The following is a 17,684-nucleotide window of genomic DNA, read 5'->3' as shown; positions in this document are numbered from 1 at the left end:
GTTTATCTCGATGGATCCGGCGGTTCGCTATGAACGTAATTTGCTCCCCCCGCTCCAACGGTTACGCTCCGATGTAGCGCGTTGGCGTAAATTACTGTTATCTCCCCTAGGGCGTGCGGCCCTTTTTAAGATGATGTCCTTACCGCGGTACCTATATGCCCTCCAGAATAGTTTTGATGTCATCCCGTCTAAATATTTTCGGGAAGTAGAATCGTTGCAGAGGCAACTGATATGGGACGGACGTTCACGCATAGCTCTTCCGAAATTGACACTTCCCTGGTATGATGGCGGTATAGCGCTCCCGGATATTCGCAGGTATTATTGGGCTTCCCACCTTGCTGCCATCAATCACGGGATGTATGGCCAGGCGTTGAATCCAGCATTTGAAATGGATAAGTGGCTGCTCCCGGGTGGTGATTACTACAGGGCACTCTATTCGGGATCCTCCCGTTCACAACTCACGGGACCTACCGCTATTGCCGTGCGGGTATGGCATAGCGCAACGACGGCTATGGGCTGGAGTGACAAATTAACTGGTGCGACACCGCTCTATGCCTCTGCGAAGCTGGGTGGCCTATGGAGGACGAAGGGATTTGATAAGTGGGACATGATCGGTATTGGTAAAGTGAGTGATCTCTGGGTTAAAGGAAGGGTTAAGGCCTTCTCGGATCTGCAAACAGAGTATAAGCTGAGTGACAGGGAAAGATTTTGTTATATCCAGGTACGTCATGCTCTGCACTCTGTGTTGCCAGTAGGTAGTGATATTCCGGATTCCTCCCCCCTCGAAGATCGTATCCTAGATGGTTATGTGCCAGATAGTACTATCTCACTGTTCTACAAGAAAATGATTAATGACCGATCGAGTCTGCTCGATCGCCTCCGTGAGGCATGGATTGCTGATGGTATTGAACTGGATGACGAGGACTGGCAGTCCGCGATCTCCTCTCCCAAGAAGGTGGCGATTCCAGCCCGCCTCTGTCTGGTCCAACTCAAGATCCTCCACAGAATCAATGTCACCGGTCCTCGTCTGATTCATATGGGCTACTCCACGGACGGCATGTGTCGGCGTGGGTGTGGTCTTCTTGGCACCTATCTCCATATCATATGGGAATGCCCTGAGGTGGTGCGATTTTGGAAACGTATACATGAGATTATGGATGAAGTTACGGGTGTTGTGATGATGCCGGAAGCCCGACAATGTTTATTGAATGTATGGGGGTCCAAATGACTATGACGTATCGCAGCTTCGGTGGGTGACTCTGGCCAATATGGTTGTGAAGAGGGATATTGCTCAGTTGTGGGGATCCCCAAGGCCGCCTACAGTGGCTGCTTGGAAAGAGAGTCTGGACTGGTGCATGTTTCGAGAGAAAACAGTGTATATTGCAAGAGGCAGGCCTAAAAAATGGGGGAAGATTTGGAACCCTTGGAACTCATACCGTGGAGATATTTGTACGCCCCCGCTCACCGCTATTCCGAGTCCTTCCCAGTCGCCCTGACCTACATTCCTTCTAGCTGTGGTATATTGTGCTGTTCATTTGCAATTCTACCTGTGCCTCCCTCCCCTCATCTGTATTCGAAGACACTTTTCTCCTGCTATTATGTATCTCCCGTCCTCCTTGAGCGCAAACCTCATGGCTGTATTATTACTGTAATGCCTTGCTTGTTTGTTTGATGTTTTGTTTCTTTGTGTTTCAAATAATAAAAAGTTACACAAAAAAAAAAAGAAATGCCTTTCTCGCTCAGCAGGCCTGCAAACCTTAAGATAATATACAACAAGCAACCCATCAAGACATATATCCCAGATGACAAACCGAAATAATCACAGCTATAAAACAGGAGCTTAAAGTGCCTGTGCTATGAAGTGCTAAATGTGCGAAAGTACATATTTCGCCTTCGTCTCGGACCAAAGCAAAATCTCCCAAAACAATTTGGAGCTAAACTTGAAACAAAAAAATTCCGTTACGCAGTCCCCCATCAGTTTCCCCTCATCTTATCAAAAGCAGTTCGAAAAATTCAGGAGCATAAAGATGTAAAATGCATCACGAGCAGAAGTTAATAAAATGCATGCCTGGCACAAAGTGCAAAAGCGGATGAAAACAATATACTGTCTAATGCAACAATTACAGATCTTTTCCACCTAAAGCAAGAACAAGCCATCTCCCCATAGTTATTTCAAAGATAATACATTTCTCTTAAAAATATTATTTCTCCAATTTTTCCAACTGCAATTACTCCAATGCCCTGCCCACCCAGTCCTCCCTGCCACCCCCATTAACCCCTCCATCTCTCTCCTTCTCTCCCCGATTATCTTTGAGAAATGATGCATGCTCTCTCCCCTTGGAGATAACGGGTGCTGCCTCCTATCGAGGGCGCCATGGTACTGCACCTGGGCATTCACCAGAGGGAGGTCAACCCTATCACCTAGAGGGAGGTCAACCCTATCACCGAGAGGGAGGTCAACCCTATCACCTAGAGGGAGGTCAACCCTATCACCTAGAGAGAGGTCAACCCTATCACCTAGAGGGAGGTCAACCCTATCACCTAGAGGGAGGTCAACCCTATCACCTAGAGGGAGGTCAACCCTATCACCTAGAGGGAGGTCAACCCTATCACCTAGAGGGAGGTCAACCCTATCACCTAGAGGGAGGTCAACCCTATCACCTAGAGGGAGGTCAACCCTATCACCTAGAGGGAGGTCAACCCTATCACCCCATTAAAAAAAAATATATCATACAAATATAGATAAAACGCGGCGAGGCAGTATAAAGAAAAAAGCCTTCGGGTTAATAACATTAAGTCAAGGATCATTCCATGATACAACCCAAACACAGCGTATCTACTGCTATTAACCAACTAAAGAATTGTGTCATGATTTATAAAAGATTTGTGCCTGCTCAGAGGTGAAGATCTGGAAGCTACCCTTATACAAAACTTTCAACTTAGATTGCTGAGCCAGTGAGGCCCGTGCTCCAGTTCTGAAAGAGTCCAACATGTTTCTAAAGCCTTAAGTCTCTTGGCTGCTGCCATTTCTCAGAAGACCCAAGAGGAAAATTCTTTTGGAGAGCCAAAAGACTTCTGTTACATTTCTTTAACGAGTTCCGCCTCTTTTATCTGGTAATCTGCAAAGTTCACTAGGACTGTTTGAGTATTTCAAATGTGGATTATGAATTTGTCTGGAGACTCGGTGGGCTCTTGTGATTGTAAAATCTGCAGTAAAGCTAGACTTCATGTATTTCTACTTTAATCTTTCAATTAGCGGAATCATTCCACCCGAACTTTCTGCATGCTTCAGAGTTCCAATAAACCTTAAATTGTGTGAATGGCTTTTCATTTCTTATTGCTTTTCCTTTATAACATATATTTCTCTTTCCAGATGTTTGGAACCTTTCCAAAGCCTCCCTTGCGGATTCCCAAGGTTTGAGATCCTCTATTGCACCTCACCTAATCTTTCAGTAATAAGTGAAAATTTATTATCAATGCCAGGTATCTGAGTTTGCAGCAGTAACGTTAGCTGATCCTGTGAAGTCTTAACTCCCCTAATCCCCTGCAATATTGTCTCAAATAAATGAAGAAGTGGGGGAGCAGTTCCAGAATTTTAAGGAGCTCATGAGAAACTGTGGGCTCATGGATGCTAATGGAGTCTGTTAGTGTCTCAAAGGAGTTATAGCGGACATAATAACAATAATTTATACGGCGCCTGGCTACACGGACTGGTGTGTCCCTACGCTACAAAATACAACTACATGCAGGGTAGGGCAGGTAGGCGTAGCTCACATCTAGTACAGCCAGGTTTTCAAGCCTCTTCTAAAAACACTTTCAGATGTTTCTGCACGCAACAAAGGCAGTAGTGTGTTCCAATTTTTGGCTGCCAAATAGCCAAATGTGCGCGCACCCATCCTCGCCCTTTTGATTTTTGGAACTTCGAGCAGATGAGCTTCTGTCGTTCTCAGATGAGGAGTAGGATGGTAAGGGGTCAGGAGATCGTGCAGGTAGCTGGGTACTTTTTCCTGTAGACTCCGGTGACAGAAACACAAGGCTGTCAGAGAGATTTGAAGTATTGAACTCTGGAAGGGCAATCCCTCTGTGTGCTTTGATGATCCCTCAAGCAAGCTGGAGAGTTGTGTATTGTCCTTGGATCTTTATCTTTTTTCTGGAACTCAATTCGCAGATACTTTTCAAACAAGCATTTGCAATGCAATAGGTCTGGCATTTATGAGACTTTGAGCTATTGGCACTGTACATGTCAATAGCTTAAATTCTCGCAAATGTAAGACCTATTGAATTGCAAGTAGTGTTTTTTTCCAAGGGGCCCAATCCGCGCCTGCAGTTAATAGAGGCCACGCCCCTTTCCTAGGAAAAAATATGCATCTAAAGAAAGGGGCATGGCCTCTATTAAGTGCAAGTGCGCATGGGGAGCTTGGAAACAACTCACAAAAAAGATATTTGGTGACGCATTTGCAAGAGTTTAAGCTATTGTCATTTACAATGCCAATAGCTCAAACTCTCCTGAATGCAAGACATATGGCATTCCAAAGAAACGGTCGCCATTGTTCGAGCTGCTTGGAAAGTGAAAGCGCGCATGCTGCGCTGAATGTTGCTGCAAAGCACATTGTGCCTGCAGTAAGACAAAACTCCCTAAAGAAATAGTGCTTACAGACTAAATATCACATACGGTGTAACAACAAAGGAAAAGGGCCAGTCCTCATGGGAGGTTACCAACGAAGACAAGGTGGTCCTAAGGAGGGACTAACAAGCTGATTACTAAATCAGAAGCCAGCATTTACAAAGGACAAAGACACAAGCCAATGACAAATATGGGCGGGGGAGTGGGTGGACAGCTCCACACAACTACAAAATGCCTTGTAGAGCAGCACATGCGCTTCCCTGGCTCGACCTAAAAGGAGGTATGCCTTGCCATTCTCTGGCTGTCATCTTGAGATCCCTTGTCTAGTCCTTGACCTCTCTCCTGCGTACTCTTTGTACTTAATTGACCTGTTTTGTTTGTGTTGCGCTAACAGTGTGGTCTGAAAAAGTATGCATAAGAGGAAAGACACAGACTTTTCCTGGCCAAATAACTGTATATTGCACCAGGAAACTTTTAGGTCGTTTTTTGGTAGCCATAGAACAAGTTTGCACACGACCAGGCAGACCAGATAGTCTTTTAGTGTCAATATTTGAAACAGGCTGCCAGTTTTTCCATGGAGGATTAAGCCAGCTAGGAAATTCATTGCTTACTGTAGTTTCCTGTGAAGCTGTATATCGGTAGTTGGTAATAGCAATCTTTATCTAATACTTTTATTGCTGATGTAATGAAATGTACTGATAGCAGAGAGGAGACTCCCCAATGGAATGAATATCAGCCCAAGACATCCTAACTGCAAACATGTTTCTTAAAGATTGGCCGGAACTTACTCAAGAAATACTTTGGACGCCTGAATTTAAACCGGGGAAACATCATTCACCACCAGGTAACAAAATGTCTCTTTACACCAGTTCAGGTTATGTCCCCATCCATTGCTTCCACTACTTCCTTCCTAACTTATTCGGACTCCCCCACCCCAACCAGGGCCGGCTTTAGCGATGGGGGCGCCTGGTGCAACAATCATTTTTGGTGCCCCCACATCTGATGACCGTCTCCTCGGATTCTCTCATTACCACCAGGCAAATGTGCCCCTCATCTCTCCAATTATGGGTTATTGGTAAACACAGCAACCCCACCTGCGGTCAGCACCCCCTCCACAGCTCAGCCCAATGTGGCCGCACCGGTCACACTGCCCTAAAGCTGGCCCTGCCCCCAACTTCACATTGCCAATAAATTCTCCATTGTCCTCCTACCCCATCTCAGTGTTTCCTCAATATCACCTATGCTGAAAATCATATGCCAACAATGATTTGCGGCAGACCAGTATGTGGAAAAGGGGCACATCATCGACTGGCAGGCTGCTGGAGAGTAACTGTATTCAGTCCTCCAAAAAACTCCTGACATGTTTGCTCGGGTTAGAGAGCCCTCGTGGCCAGCATTGCTGCCATTGTTGCTGCCGCTGTATCGCAATGTCTCTATCCTTCACCTCTCCGCAGGCTCAGGATAGGGTAAGGCCCTGCCCACTGGTTTCTGCTAGCAGCCAGGAAAAAAGATTTAATTCCCTGGCTGCACTCTGCTGGACAGGGAACACAGTAGTGTCCCCGTGGTTGGGGTCCTCGGAAAACTGCTCACATTGGGCCCCGGGGAATGGATGGTAGTGGTTTTGGTGATGGCATTGGTGGTGCTGATGATGATGGTGGTGGAGGTGGAGGTGGTGGTGGTGGTGGTGGTGGCGGGGGTATTGGTGGAGGTGGTGGTATTGCTGAAGGTGATGGTATTGATTGTGGTATGGGTGGTGGTGTTGTTGGTAATAATAGAAGTTTTTGAAAACAACCTGCCAGGTGGCTTTAGTACAGATGACATGTAACACAGATGTGCTTTTGTCAGCTTCAGCCCATTAGCGCTGGATTATGTGCTACCAGGAAGTCGCATGACTTAATTGTGGAGTGGTGTAGGTATTAGTGGTGTATTGGTGGTGGTATTGGTATTGGTGGTGGTAGTAGTGGTACTGGTGGTTGTATTGGCAGCAGTATTGGCGGTGGTGGTATTGGCGGTGGAGGTGGTGGTATTGGCGGTGGAGGTGGTGGTATTGATTGATGGTGGTGGTATTGGTGGTGGTGTTAATAAAACAGGCTTTTGAAAACAACCAGTCAGGTGGCTTTAGTACAGATGACATGTACCACAGATGTGCTGTTGTCAGCTTTAGGCCATTAGCACAGGATTATGTGCTACCTGGAATTCACACTACTAAATTTGCTAATCATTTCTAAATCTATTTTACTTGGGGGGGGGGCGTTGAAACAGACACAAGATAATGCTGGGTTAAAGTGATTGAAAGTACGGCACCCGTATCACGGGGGCGCCTGTGCTGCTTAAAAAGACACAAGCGACTCAAAAAAACACAAGCTGTTTCAGCTGAAGCAGTGCATGTCCGGCCTGCAGTAAGCGAAACTCAATAAAGTAAATAGTGCTTAAAGACTAGATAACAGGTCTTGTGTAACAACTGAAGTAAAAGGGCCAGTCGCCATGGGAGGGTACAAATGAAGACAAGGCCGTACTAAGGGAAACATCCTTTACAACGCAACTTTTACCACGCAGTGCCTTTACGACGCAACTTTTACAACGCAAACCATTACAACGCATTGCGCTGGGGGGCGCTCTAGGATAGGGAATAGGTTTAATTTACTATCCAAAACCTTTCCTACTATCCACGGGGACTGGAGTTGGAATAGTAAATTAAACTATTCACTATCCAGCGCCCCAAAGCACTATGTGTTGTAAAGGCATGCGTTGTAAATACAGCGTTGTAAAGGCATGTGATGTAAAAGCATGCGTTGTAATGTCATACATCCCCGTACTAAGGAGGGACTAACAAGCCTATTAACGAATCCGAAGCCAGCAGTTACGAAAGGCAATGACACAAGCCAATGAAAAATATGGGAGAAGAGTGGGCACAGCTTCTCTCCCATACTCTACTACAGCAGTCTCGTTGTGCGAGCAGAGCATGAACGCTGCTGCTAGGCTCAACCTAAAACTATGGGTGGAAAATGGCGCACAAACGCACATTAGACGCACAGTTCACCTTTGTTAAATCAGAGATTTTCTTTCCACTTAACAATGTGAAAGAATACACTTGTAGTTCGTATTAAGGGTGAACATCTATTCCAAACATAGGAGCAAACCTTTCCAACAGGCCCTTCTTGGTGACTAAATTGCGCAGAAGTTAGAAGGCTTTCCAAGGGAAAAGCAAGCCATTGCATCTGCACTCAACAACACACCACAATACAGAAGAGCAAGGTCTCTTGACATCAGCCAGCCCTTACCATTATTGCCAATGGCCTTCATCATCACCTCCATCTGTGCGTACTCGTAGCTGAAGTTGTTCTCGCTGGACACTTCGCTGGACGTGTCCCCATCGGCGTCCAGCTGTTCAAAGCTGTTGCTGTTCCTCATACTATTTTCTCGCTCATCATCTTCGTGCTCGGATTTCTTTTTTTTCTTTGGCAAATTTATCCTGCAAAATAATTGGAAGGAAAATAACACAACGTGGCCCGTTCTCATCCAAGAAATGAGCTTCCAGTCAGACACAGTCTGGCGCTTCACGAACAATTTCAGGAATGTGCTGTGTAGCGGACTCCACCCACGGTCAAGACTCGAAAACCTTCATTCAATGTACCAAGAGGCGATTCTGAGCCCAGCCAGGAGATGGAATAATATTGAAGAGCACAATTTAGAAAAAAATCGTAGTAAAACAAATACATGAGCTGCCCTAATTCGCAATGGTATCTCAGCAACCAGTCTCTTAAACATGAAATCTGCACTCTCCGTGTGATCACAACAGCCCAGCAAGACCGGAAGCTCTTACGAAGCTCTTACGACTATAAAATTACAACACAGGCGTCCAGTCAATGCTCAAGTCACCCACACTGGACACTACCTCGCTCATAAATGCATCCTCTGCAAGGCGTCAAAACACATGACTACAAACCCAGACAATCCTTGAAGCGTTCGAACAAAAACCTACTCTAGATAAGGTGTAGATTCGAAAGTAGATGCTTCGATTTCCAAGAAGCCAGGCTATCCCTAGATCAACTACAATGAAGGCACACAGGCTGAGTGAAGATTTTTTGTAAATAATTAGTACTTTCATTGAATTATTGAATGTGAGGGTGGTACCTGTTTTAAGTTTTTACTGTGAAATTGTTTTTTGTTTTTTTACCATTTTTCTTATAATTCCTCTTTTTCTTGTGTATGTTTATCCTCTCAATTGTTTCCACCCTCACTAGTCTTACCTTTTTGTTTTTCCCTTCTCTCTTCCTTCCTGCGTCCTCTTCTTTATTTTAGGTAACGTGTATTGTATTTTTCTCTCTTGCATTTTGTTCTTTCTTTTAGGGTTTTTAATAATGTTATTACTATTTTTCCGCCTAATGGGGCATGAACTCCTTAATGTACTCCCCTTTATTTTTCTTATTGTGGTATCCCCCATACCTCCTGTTTTTACTCTGCCTCTTTGTCTGCCTGATCCCTCTTTTCAGCTGTGTGTTCCTTTCCACAGTAAATACTCCTTTTTTCTAGTCACTGTTTATTCTCTTTTTTAAGCATCTTGCAAACTGAGAACATGCACTATAGCCAATAAGCACTTCAATGGTTTATGTATGTTTCACTTTTTAAAATGTTACATTTTCAAGTGACACTTTGGAAGTGTTGAGGTAATACCGGATGACTAGAAGACACCGAGTGTTTTTGGCAATGTGTACAGCAAATCTTCCGACTTGGGATGAACTGCAGACCGTTCGTGGCGGTCTCTTGGCAGCCGGGAGTTGCTTGGAAAGGGACCCAGAAGAGGCCGGGAGAAGCGCACACTTTTAGTAAGTGCTAAACACCCACCGATGTGAAATATCCATTAGACGTTCACACTCACCTGTGCACCGGAGGGGGGGTTCCTCGCGCTCCGGATCTGAGAGCAGAGTGCCGGCCTGCAGCGAGCGCAGGCAGGGAGGTGTCTGCAGGCAGAACTTGTCTGGACCAGGCACACTTCTGCCTGCTGCCGCCAAGCCGGCATTCTTCACAGCCACGTCTCTGCATAAGATCTGGACTGGCTGCAGGCGTTGGACTCGCGGGAGGAGCACGCATGCGAGGGCGTCGAGTCTCTCCCGCATGACGTCAGACATACCATATACCCTGAAAACCTAGGTAGTCAACTACGTTCGGGGAGAGAGGCGAAGCAGTAGTGTCAGGGCCCTAATGCAAGCAAGGATATTGTGCCAGAAGCGCGCGTTCGCGTGCGTTCCACAGGGTGGCGCTGTTTCCCCAAGTTTGTGAATATCGGATTACAGAAGTGCAGTTGGGCTCTATACCCAAGTGAACAGGGCCAAACTCTATAAATGGCGTGACGACGCCAGTTCTTTCACACACCAGACCCAGTGATGTTTAGCCTAAAAACTGTACCGAAATAACAGAGACCTCGGGTTAGAGCTCATACAATCAGTCGGGGGCATTCAGCCATGCACTTCTTGTAACAAAACACAGCACCCTTCATCTACCGTTCAAACAGCGGCTGCTGCACCAGACAGGGAGAAAAAGCACACACAACGACAAGGAACACCCGTCAGTAAGAAATGAAAAGTCACCCCCACAAGACAAAACAATGAAAACAACGCATGCAGCCTCTCTGTGCAGAACAGAGGCCCGGCCCCCAGATTCCCTCAAGCACTGGTACAGATCATTCCCTGCGGCTGGACTCGGGGTGCGGGGTCCGTACCTGAAGAAGTGGTTGTTGCCCCACAGGATCCGGTCTCCGTGGTAGAGCTGGGTCGGGCCGGTGACTGCGGAGCCGTTCACGAAGGTCCTGCGGAAATCAAGCACCCTTGTTAGAAGCTTGAAGGCCGAGCATTGTGCCCCGGACACTGGGTTCACTGCAGCGGCGCGCGGCTCGCTGCACACGGACGGGGCTTCGGAGCAAGAAGACCCGCCAGCCGTGCTCCCCTCACCACGGAAGCACGGGGTCCGACCGGGACAGACCCACCGCCCCAGCTGCCCCTTCCTTAGCCTCCCGTTTGTCTTCGAATTCACCATTAGTTTGTTTACTAAAAGCATTATGTAAAGCACAATCCTTTCATTCTCTCCCCCTCCCCCCCACTCCCCAGGTAAATTCTCACAAGCAAGGGAAGTATTCTGATTATAAGGGGCAAAAAACAATCACTCGAGAATAAAAAAAATATGAGCATGGGAATTGCGTGAATAGGTTGACTTGGGTCTCAAAATGTAATTTCATCTGCTAAAATGGCTGAGTGAGTGAAATGCTGGCTGCTAACATCTGAAGGTCACACGTTGGAATCCCAGTGAGGCAAACAGCCTTGCATCCTTCTACGGCAGATACATTAAGCCCAGTTACAATGGCGAATAGGTCTATCGCTGTCCTGTTAGGCAATACGTTTATAGAGGCATGCATTATTAGATCATGGGTTACTCTTTTCATTGTTTATTTGTCCTGCTTGCTTCAACGAAAATCTTTGAAACAGCAGCTGTGCTGCGTGAAACTCCCCACAAACTCAAATTATCAACAGGAATGATGTTGGTGGGAGCACATTAACTTGCTTAAACCAGTTGCAGCAATACGGTAAACTCATGTTCTGCCCTTTGGTGTCACCAGAGTGGGCACCATGTGTTAACAGATTACTGATGCTTCACTGCTGACTTGGCATACACGGATACGGAAATTGTTCCTCGTCTCCATAAAAAAAAACATATCCAGATTGAAGGCGCGCTGGCGCAGATGAGTTAGAAGAGAGGCACATGCAAGATACCAGCCCCATCTCTGGGACCCGAATGAGCGCTGTGCTCACTTCAAGGCTGATCCTTGGGTGGTTACAAGTCTTTTTTTTTGCATTATCCAACATTAGTTTTGTTTCGAGTTTTATGAATACCATGTTCTTCATAGCGCCACACACAACACTGCTTCAATTTATAAGCACTGTAAATAAACATATTTCTAATACCCACTTTACCGACATTGGAAGAATGAAAGGCTGAGCCTCCCTCGCTGAGGTTCGGACTGGTGACTCAAGAACCGAGCAGTCTGTCAGCTACAAGAGTTCAGCTCACTGAGATATTTTTCTCCACTTGCACTGTTTGCCATTAGTAGTAAGTGATAGTTATTTTTACAGAATATTCCTATCTAGCTGTTTCGGCCTGTCCTCCTGCTAGGGTGACCAACCGTCCGTAAATTTCACGGACAGTCCGTAAATTAGGGCTTTTGTCCGTTGTCCCTGATGAAGGTCTTAACGGACGGCATTTGTCCGTAATTTTAGCTACTCGGGTAAATAACAAAAGTTTATTTGCACAATTCAGATTCCCCAGCTGACGTGCAAGGGAGTCTCCTGTGCTGCATTCAGGAGGGAGGGGCAGACGGTGAAAAGAAGTAAGCCCAGGGTGTCTGCTTCCCCAAAGAAATGCAAATGTGTGTAAATGGGTAGGTGGCAAATGTAAAGACCGCTTGAGAGGCGCTAATTGCTGATAGAAAGTAGCCTGGGGCGCCGCGCACCAAGCACACAGTTCGTGAACCACTGCATGGAGCTCGATGCAAAAAATAAAAGCTTAGCTGAGGAAAAAAATGTTTCGCTCAAAAAGGCAATGACTGAACAAAGCGCAGGCAGCTTCGACTTCACTATAGACACTTGCTGAACTAGGAAGCGTTACCAAACCATCTTCCAGCGTGATCTGCATAACCAGCGCCAAGTCCACGTTCACTACACTCCTCACTGAGGTCTGCATTATGTTTATCCTCTCTCTTACTGCCAGAGCTATTTAAAACGCACGAAGGTAGGATCGACGTAATGCCACAGTCTGTCTTTTGAGCCAGGTATGCCATACGTGGCAAATAATAAACAATTTTCCATTCCTCGTGCCGAGGTGTGCTGTGGGGGGGGGGGGGGGGGGGGGCAGGGGAGAGGGGCATGCAGGTTTTGGAATCTGCTGAAACCCCTATGTTCTTAGGAAATGTCTGCCCTTTTTAATCTTCTATTTCTTTTCCACTGAATAGCAGGTGGAACCGCTGGTTAATCTGACTATAAAATTCAAGTACGTACATGCCAATATCTGGAAAGAGATAAGAGGGAGGTTTAGATAAAATCCCGGGAATGTATTGTCTCTGTTGGGCTTTTATTGAACAGGGGGATCTTTTTGGCTGGGGGACATGTAAAACAGTCTGATTGTTGGGTTAAACAATGTCCCACCATAATCAGAAGTGCTGGAAAGAATGGTGGTTCTGTTATTTTACTTCTGGCCTTTAACATTAAAATAAATGTTTAAATTGGCTGCATATGCTCAGGTTGTGCATCTGTTTTGTTGCTAAGGATTGGCATGGATTTGCATTCAGTTTCATTCAGTGATATACAGGGTATGATGCAAGATGCTGCCATTGAAGGCTTCAAGGCCTGGAGTTTAAAAGTAGAAGAGGTTAGGCGAGTATTTGTTGCCGATCAAGGAAGTGCTTGATTACGGCACCAGTACGGCGACACAATAAATGCTACACAGGGCATTTAAAGGTATTTGGCATTTATGTTTTTTGTGGCTGGCCTTCCTATATATCATGGTAAATAAGTAGCACGTTAAAACGCATTGGCTGTAAGCTATTTCCTTAGCTGTTGTATTGGGATCTAATGGGATGAAAGTGATAGTGCCTGTGTATGGGTGGGTTTTCTGAGTGTATTGCACAGTGACAGGGAACAGTGACAGGATAAGCCACAAGAGGGGCTTGGGAGGAGTGAAAAAAACACTCCTATAGAAGGGCAGAATCGATAATTTCACTCAAACTTTTGCATATACCTCCTTCCATGATTTCAGCATCTGGCAGACAAAACAGTTTATCAGCAGCCATAACATGTAGCACCCATGCATATACCTTGTAGAATTAGGTATTGTTAGGGGTGGGGCCTAGCATGAAGCATTCCTTCACAGTTCCCTTATCTAAGAACCCGGTATCCCTCCAATAAGTCATTGACACCCCATGGGGCTCTGCAGTGAATAAGATAGGATTACATCTGTGATTATAAAAGCATCATCCCAATTATTTTCAGGAAGAAAAACGAAGTACACCTGAGGCCAGGCTTACATTCCCCCACACGTCAAGAAAAGTGACATAATGGGGAGCCGTAGCTAACAGCCAATAGGTCAAGGGAGCCATGGGTCGAACAAGTTTGGGAACCACTGGATTAGGGCAAAGCAAGCTGTGGAAGGGGATTTCGGGACACACAGAGAAGTATACTGCAAACTTTGAGAAAGAAAAGGGCACCAAGATCGAACACCTCAATACTAGGTGCTGTTTAATTTATTTTCAACTGCTGGGTGGCAAGTGTTGGATAGCCACTTGAAAGTTTGGCAAAGAGCATATAGTCCTCCAAGTTTTTTATCCTACTTTATGGCACATTATGCAAAAGTGTGCAATAGCACCATAAAAGGTTTGAGTGAGCACAGTTTTGTGTCACTTCAGCATACATTATTTCTTGGATATTCTGATGACTTCCTCTGTTTGATTAGGAACTTCAACAATTTGTTTAGAAACGTAAACTTTCTTAGTAAGTATTTTTTACCAGCTTTTTTTTATCTCCTCCGATTCCTACATCTGGCATTGCCACCCTTTGACATGAAGGTGTAAATTTTCATTTATGTACCACATTACCATTTAATTTTGGTCATCTCGTAATAGTGCCACCTGAAAGCAGAAGTATTAGATTTTTTTCCTACAACCTGAGGAGCCATTTTGTCCATCAAGTTCTGGCCTTCTACTTAGACCTCACATTTGTTTTTGTTGCGTTCTCATGTGCTTTCTTTGTTGCTCTTTGCTGTAGTTGCTGAAGTGGCTGACATGCCAGATTTTGTGGGGTGCAGGACTGGAAGCTTCTGCCCACACCAGCACACTTGAGGCCAGAAAGCAGGGTCCTGAAATTTGCACCAGTCGGGCGCATAAACAACAGATCTTTCACCCGCTGCGCAGGATACTCCCAGGCAAAGACCGGGCCAAAAGCGGGCCTGTTTGCGCCTGGAAGGGCTGGGCCATCGCCCGTGGTTTTGCTGCTAGGGGAACTGTAATTTCGGACTACAAGCCTGTAATTAGCGTGACCTGTGACTTTAATCAGATGTCATTGTCTGTTAAAAGCACCCTAGCTTATCTTGTTTTCTGCCCACTAGCATTGTTGGATGGCTAAGCGAAAGCTAGGTCCTAAGATGGAGGGAGCCACTGCCAAAAAATAAAAGACCAGTACATAGATTGGTATATTAAAAAGGATTGAAGATTCCCTGACTTAATATATCAAGCTGGAAAAGACGAATCTTGGAAGGCCGGCCCTCTTCTCTAATCCAACCGCCATGACTAAATCAGATATAGTCTGGGCTAAAAAAAATTTAACGCACTGTGCACTGCCAAAGGGAGGAACCCGAAATCTCAAAAACTACTATTAGGGAGTATGTTATGTTACAAACCTTACCATCCTTGGAGCCGTATCTTGAGTGGGTGGATAAACCGAGACAGATTGCCCTTAATTTGGTTTAGACTAGGCTTTGTGAGATGGCACCTCGGTGTCCCCCTTGGGCAGAGAGTTCATGTATATTACATACAGTGGAATCCAATCTCATATGTAATGATATGCCCTCTGTGGTGAGGGGCGATATGTCCTTTTTGTTGAAGGGTCATAAGAGGCGCACACATCCTAGCCCCTTGCAGTACATTGCCGCTGATTTTGGGTGGCACTCATCCTGAAAGGCTGCTATGGTCTCGCAGCACTCTCTGGCCTTTTCCTCATATGTCCTCTTTTGTATCTCTCCGCTGGCATAGTCAGTGCTCGTCCAGACAGAAATTCACACTAGTTCACGCAGCTTTTCTCTCCCTCAGTCGGAATCCATGGGCTGATGATGCCATTCTGGAGTTCATCCTCATCTGAATTATTTACTATTGCGCGACCTCCTCTGATGTGTCTGTAAAACTTACTTTTTGTCCCAATTTTTTTGTCCTGAATTTTGACCCTTTGTCCTGAATTTGTGTCCTGAATTTTGACCCTTTGTCCTGAATTTTTACACTCACTGTCCTGAATTTGCACCCATGCCAGTTGGTCACCCTACCTCCTGCCAAGTTTGTCAGCAGGGGTCGCACGTTACCCGGGAGAGCCGGAGACAGGCCATGTTTTCAGGACAATCACGTAGGGTAATTTTACATCCAGTGAACCTAACTCAGAATACTGCACACCATTTCGAATGCCCCTAACTGCTATGCCTGGAATGACTTAGCTCACGTGACTTTAATAAACATTCTGACCATTTAACCCGCACGGACGAGAATCCTCGGTATTCCTAAATCTGCATCTTCCAGAATGCAGGGGAGCAAGCACTGAGAGGGAGGCAGAACACAGGTGCTAACAGCACACCCGACTGAATTACTGCTACTATGGTATTATATAAGTTTTATACTAAGTATACTATATAATACTTATAATACTTAGTACTACTTGCAACACGTTGTAATCTACTAGAATTGCGCACACCTACAGGAGGCCAGGTGCAAACCATCAAAAACAGAATGTCACCCTTAGGAGACTTACACGGAGGTAACATTAGTTCGTTTAAAAACATTTGATATAAAATCAACCGCTTGTGATTAGTTGATCATGCCATCTGCTTAGTACTTCTCATTTTTTCTTTCCACTTAGCTTTCTTTCCACAAGCTCAAAAGATGGCATAAAATGGAAAGAAATGTGACCCACAGATGGCTAAAGGCTACTGGGTCTTGAAGCACAGAGTTTGTACAAGTACAAAACCCTGCTGTGGGGTTGTGTTTTTTTTTTTTTAAAGATGAATGACTCGCGAGAAGAAATGGATTCACAAAGTCTAACAAAAAATTCCCTAATATATTCTGGGGCTTGAGCGTATCATCACAAAACTCAAGATTTTCCACAGCAAAAAAATATGTATTATGCAGAGGGGCGGGACCAGGTTGAAAATGTGGTGAAAGGGAGGAATTATAGGTGATCCCTTATGAAAACTGCCCCAAAACAAAGAATCATGCAATAACCCAGAAAATAAAAAAGATCGCAATTGGCGCCCACAGCGACAACACTGAGGTAACAGAATTTAGAAAATGTCTGCCATTCCCCCACCATTGAGAGCGGTCTTGCGCATTACCTGGTGTTCTTCTTGGGGGTCAGTATCACCTGCGCCTCGGGGGAGATGTCGATGATGCAGTGCTCAGGCAGGATCCCCATGCCACACAGCTGGATGTCTTGGGAGTCATCAGATCCTATCAGCGTGTGCTCCTGTGGAAGAGAAGCATGACGTCAACAAAAGGGGACATGGACAATTTCACAAAGGATGTCACAGGTGTACGTGTGCTCCTGCGGAAGAGAAGTATGACGTCAACAAAAGGGGACATGGACAATTTCACAGAGGATGTCACAGGTGTACATGTGCTCCTGTGGAAAAGGTGCACGAGGTCAACAAAAGGGCACATGGACAACTTCGCAAAGGATATCACAGGGGTATGTATGCTCCTGTGGAAGAGAAGCATGACGTCAACAAAAGGGGACGTGGACAACTTCACAAAGGATGTCACAGGTGTACATGTGCTCCTGTGGAAAAGGTGCACGAGGTCAACAAAAGGGCACATGGACAACTTCACAAAGGATATCACAGGGGTATGTGTGCTCCTGTGGAAGAGAAGCATGACGTCAACAAAAGGGGACGTGGACAACTTCACAAAGGATGTCACAGGTGTAACGATCTGAAGCAACAATGATGTGGTTTATTAATTATTCATGAACACGCTTAACTACTCTTGCTCGATAACCAGATTCCTTGATGTTATTTTGCTCTTGAAACTAGTTTCCAAACCAGAACAAGCAGGAATAAATTACATGGATAAGGACACGTTTAGTCCATAATATGTTTTCCGGATGATGACACGCAAAGGTTAAGATTTACTACAGCATCCTACAGATAAAACCTTCTACAGAAAAACAAGGAAGTAGAAAACACTTCAACCGAGTTTTATGTCAAGACCGGAGGATCTATCTTACCTTGCTTTCATTTCTATAGCAGCAGTCAAGAACGACTGAAA

General features: G+C 45.4%; 1 protein-coding gene across 2 annotated transcripts in view; it reads right to left on the bottom strand.

The window, feature by feature from the left end:
• The window catches only part of KIF13B (kinesin family member 13B), a 701,202-nt gene that overhangs the window by 268,841 nt on the left and 414,677 nt on the right, over window positions 1-17,684 (bottom strand). For both annotated transcript variants that reach the window (XM_078649880.1, XM_078649879.1), the window contains 3 exons: window positions 16,754-16,884; window positions 10,344-10,430; window positions 7,906-8,096 (listed from right to left, as the gene is read on the bottom strand). In XM_078649880.1, coding sequence (XP_078506006.1) covers window positions 7,906-8,096; window positions 10,344-10,430; window positions 16,754-16,884 — 409 coding nt within the window. The remainder of the gene's footprint in view (window positions 1-7,905; window positions 8,097-10,343; window positions 10,431-16,753; window positions 16,885-17,684) is intronic.

The sequence above is a fragment of the Lissotriton helveticus genome, chromosome 6 (assembly GCF_964261635.1).
Source record: "Lissotriton helveticus chromosome 6, aLisHel1.1, whole genome shotgun sequence".
Lineage (NCBI taxonomy): Eukaryota > Metazoa > Chordata > Amphibia > Caudata > Salamandridae > Lissotriton > Lissotriton helveticus.
Note: the sequence above shows the minus strand (reverse complement) of the source record. Positions and strands in the feature narration are given on the sequence as shown.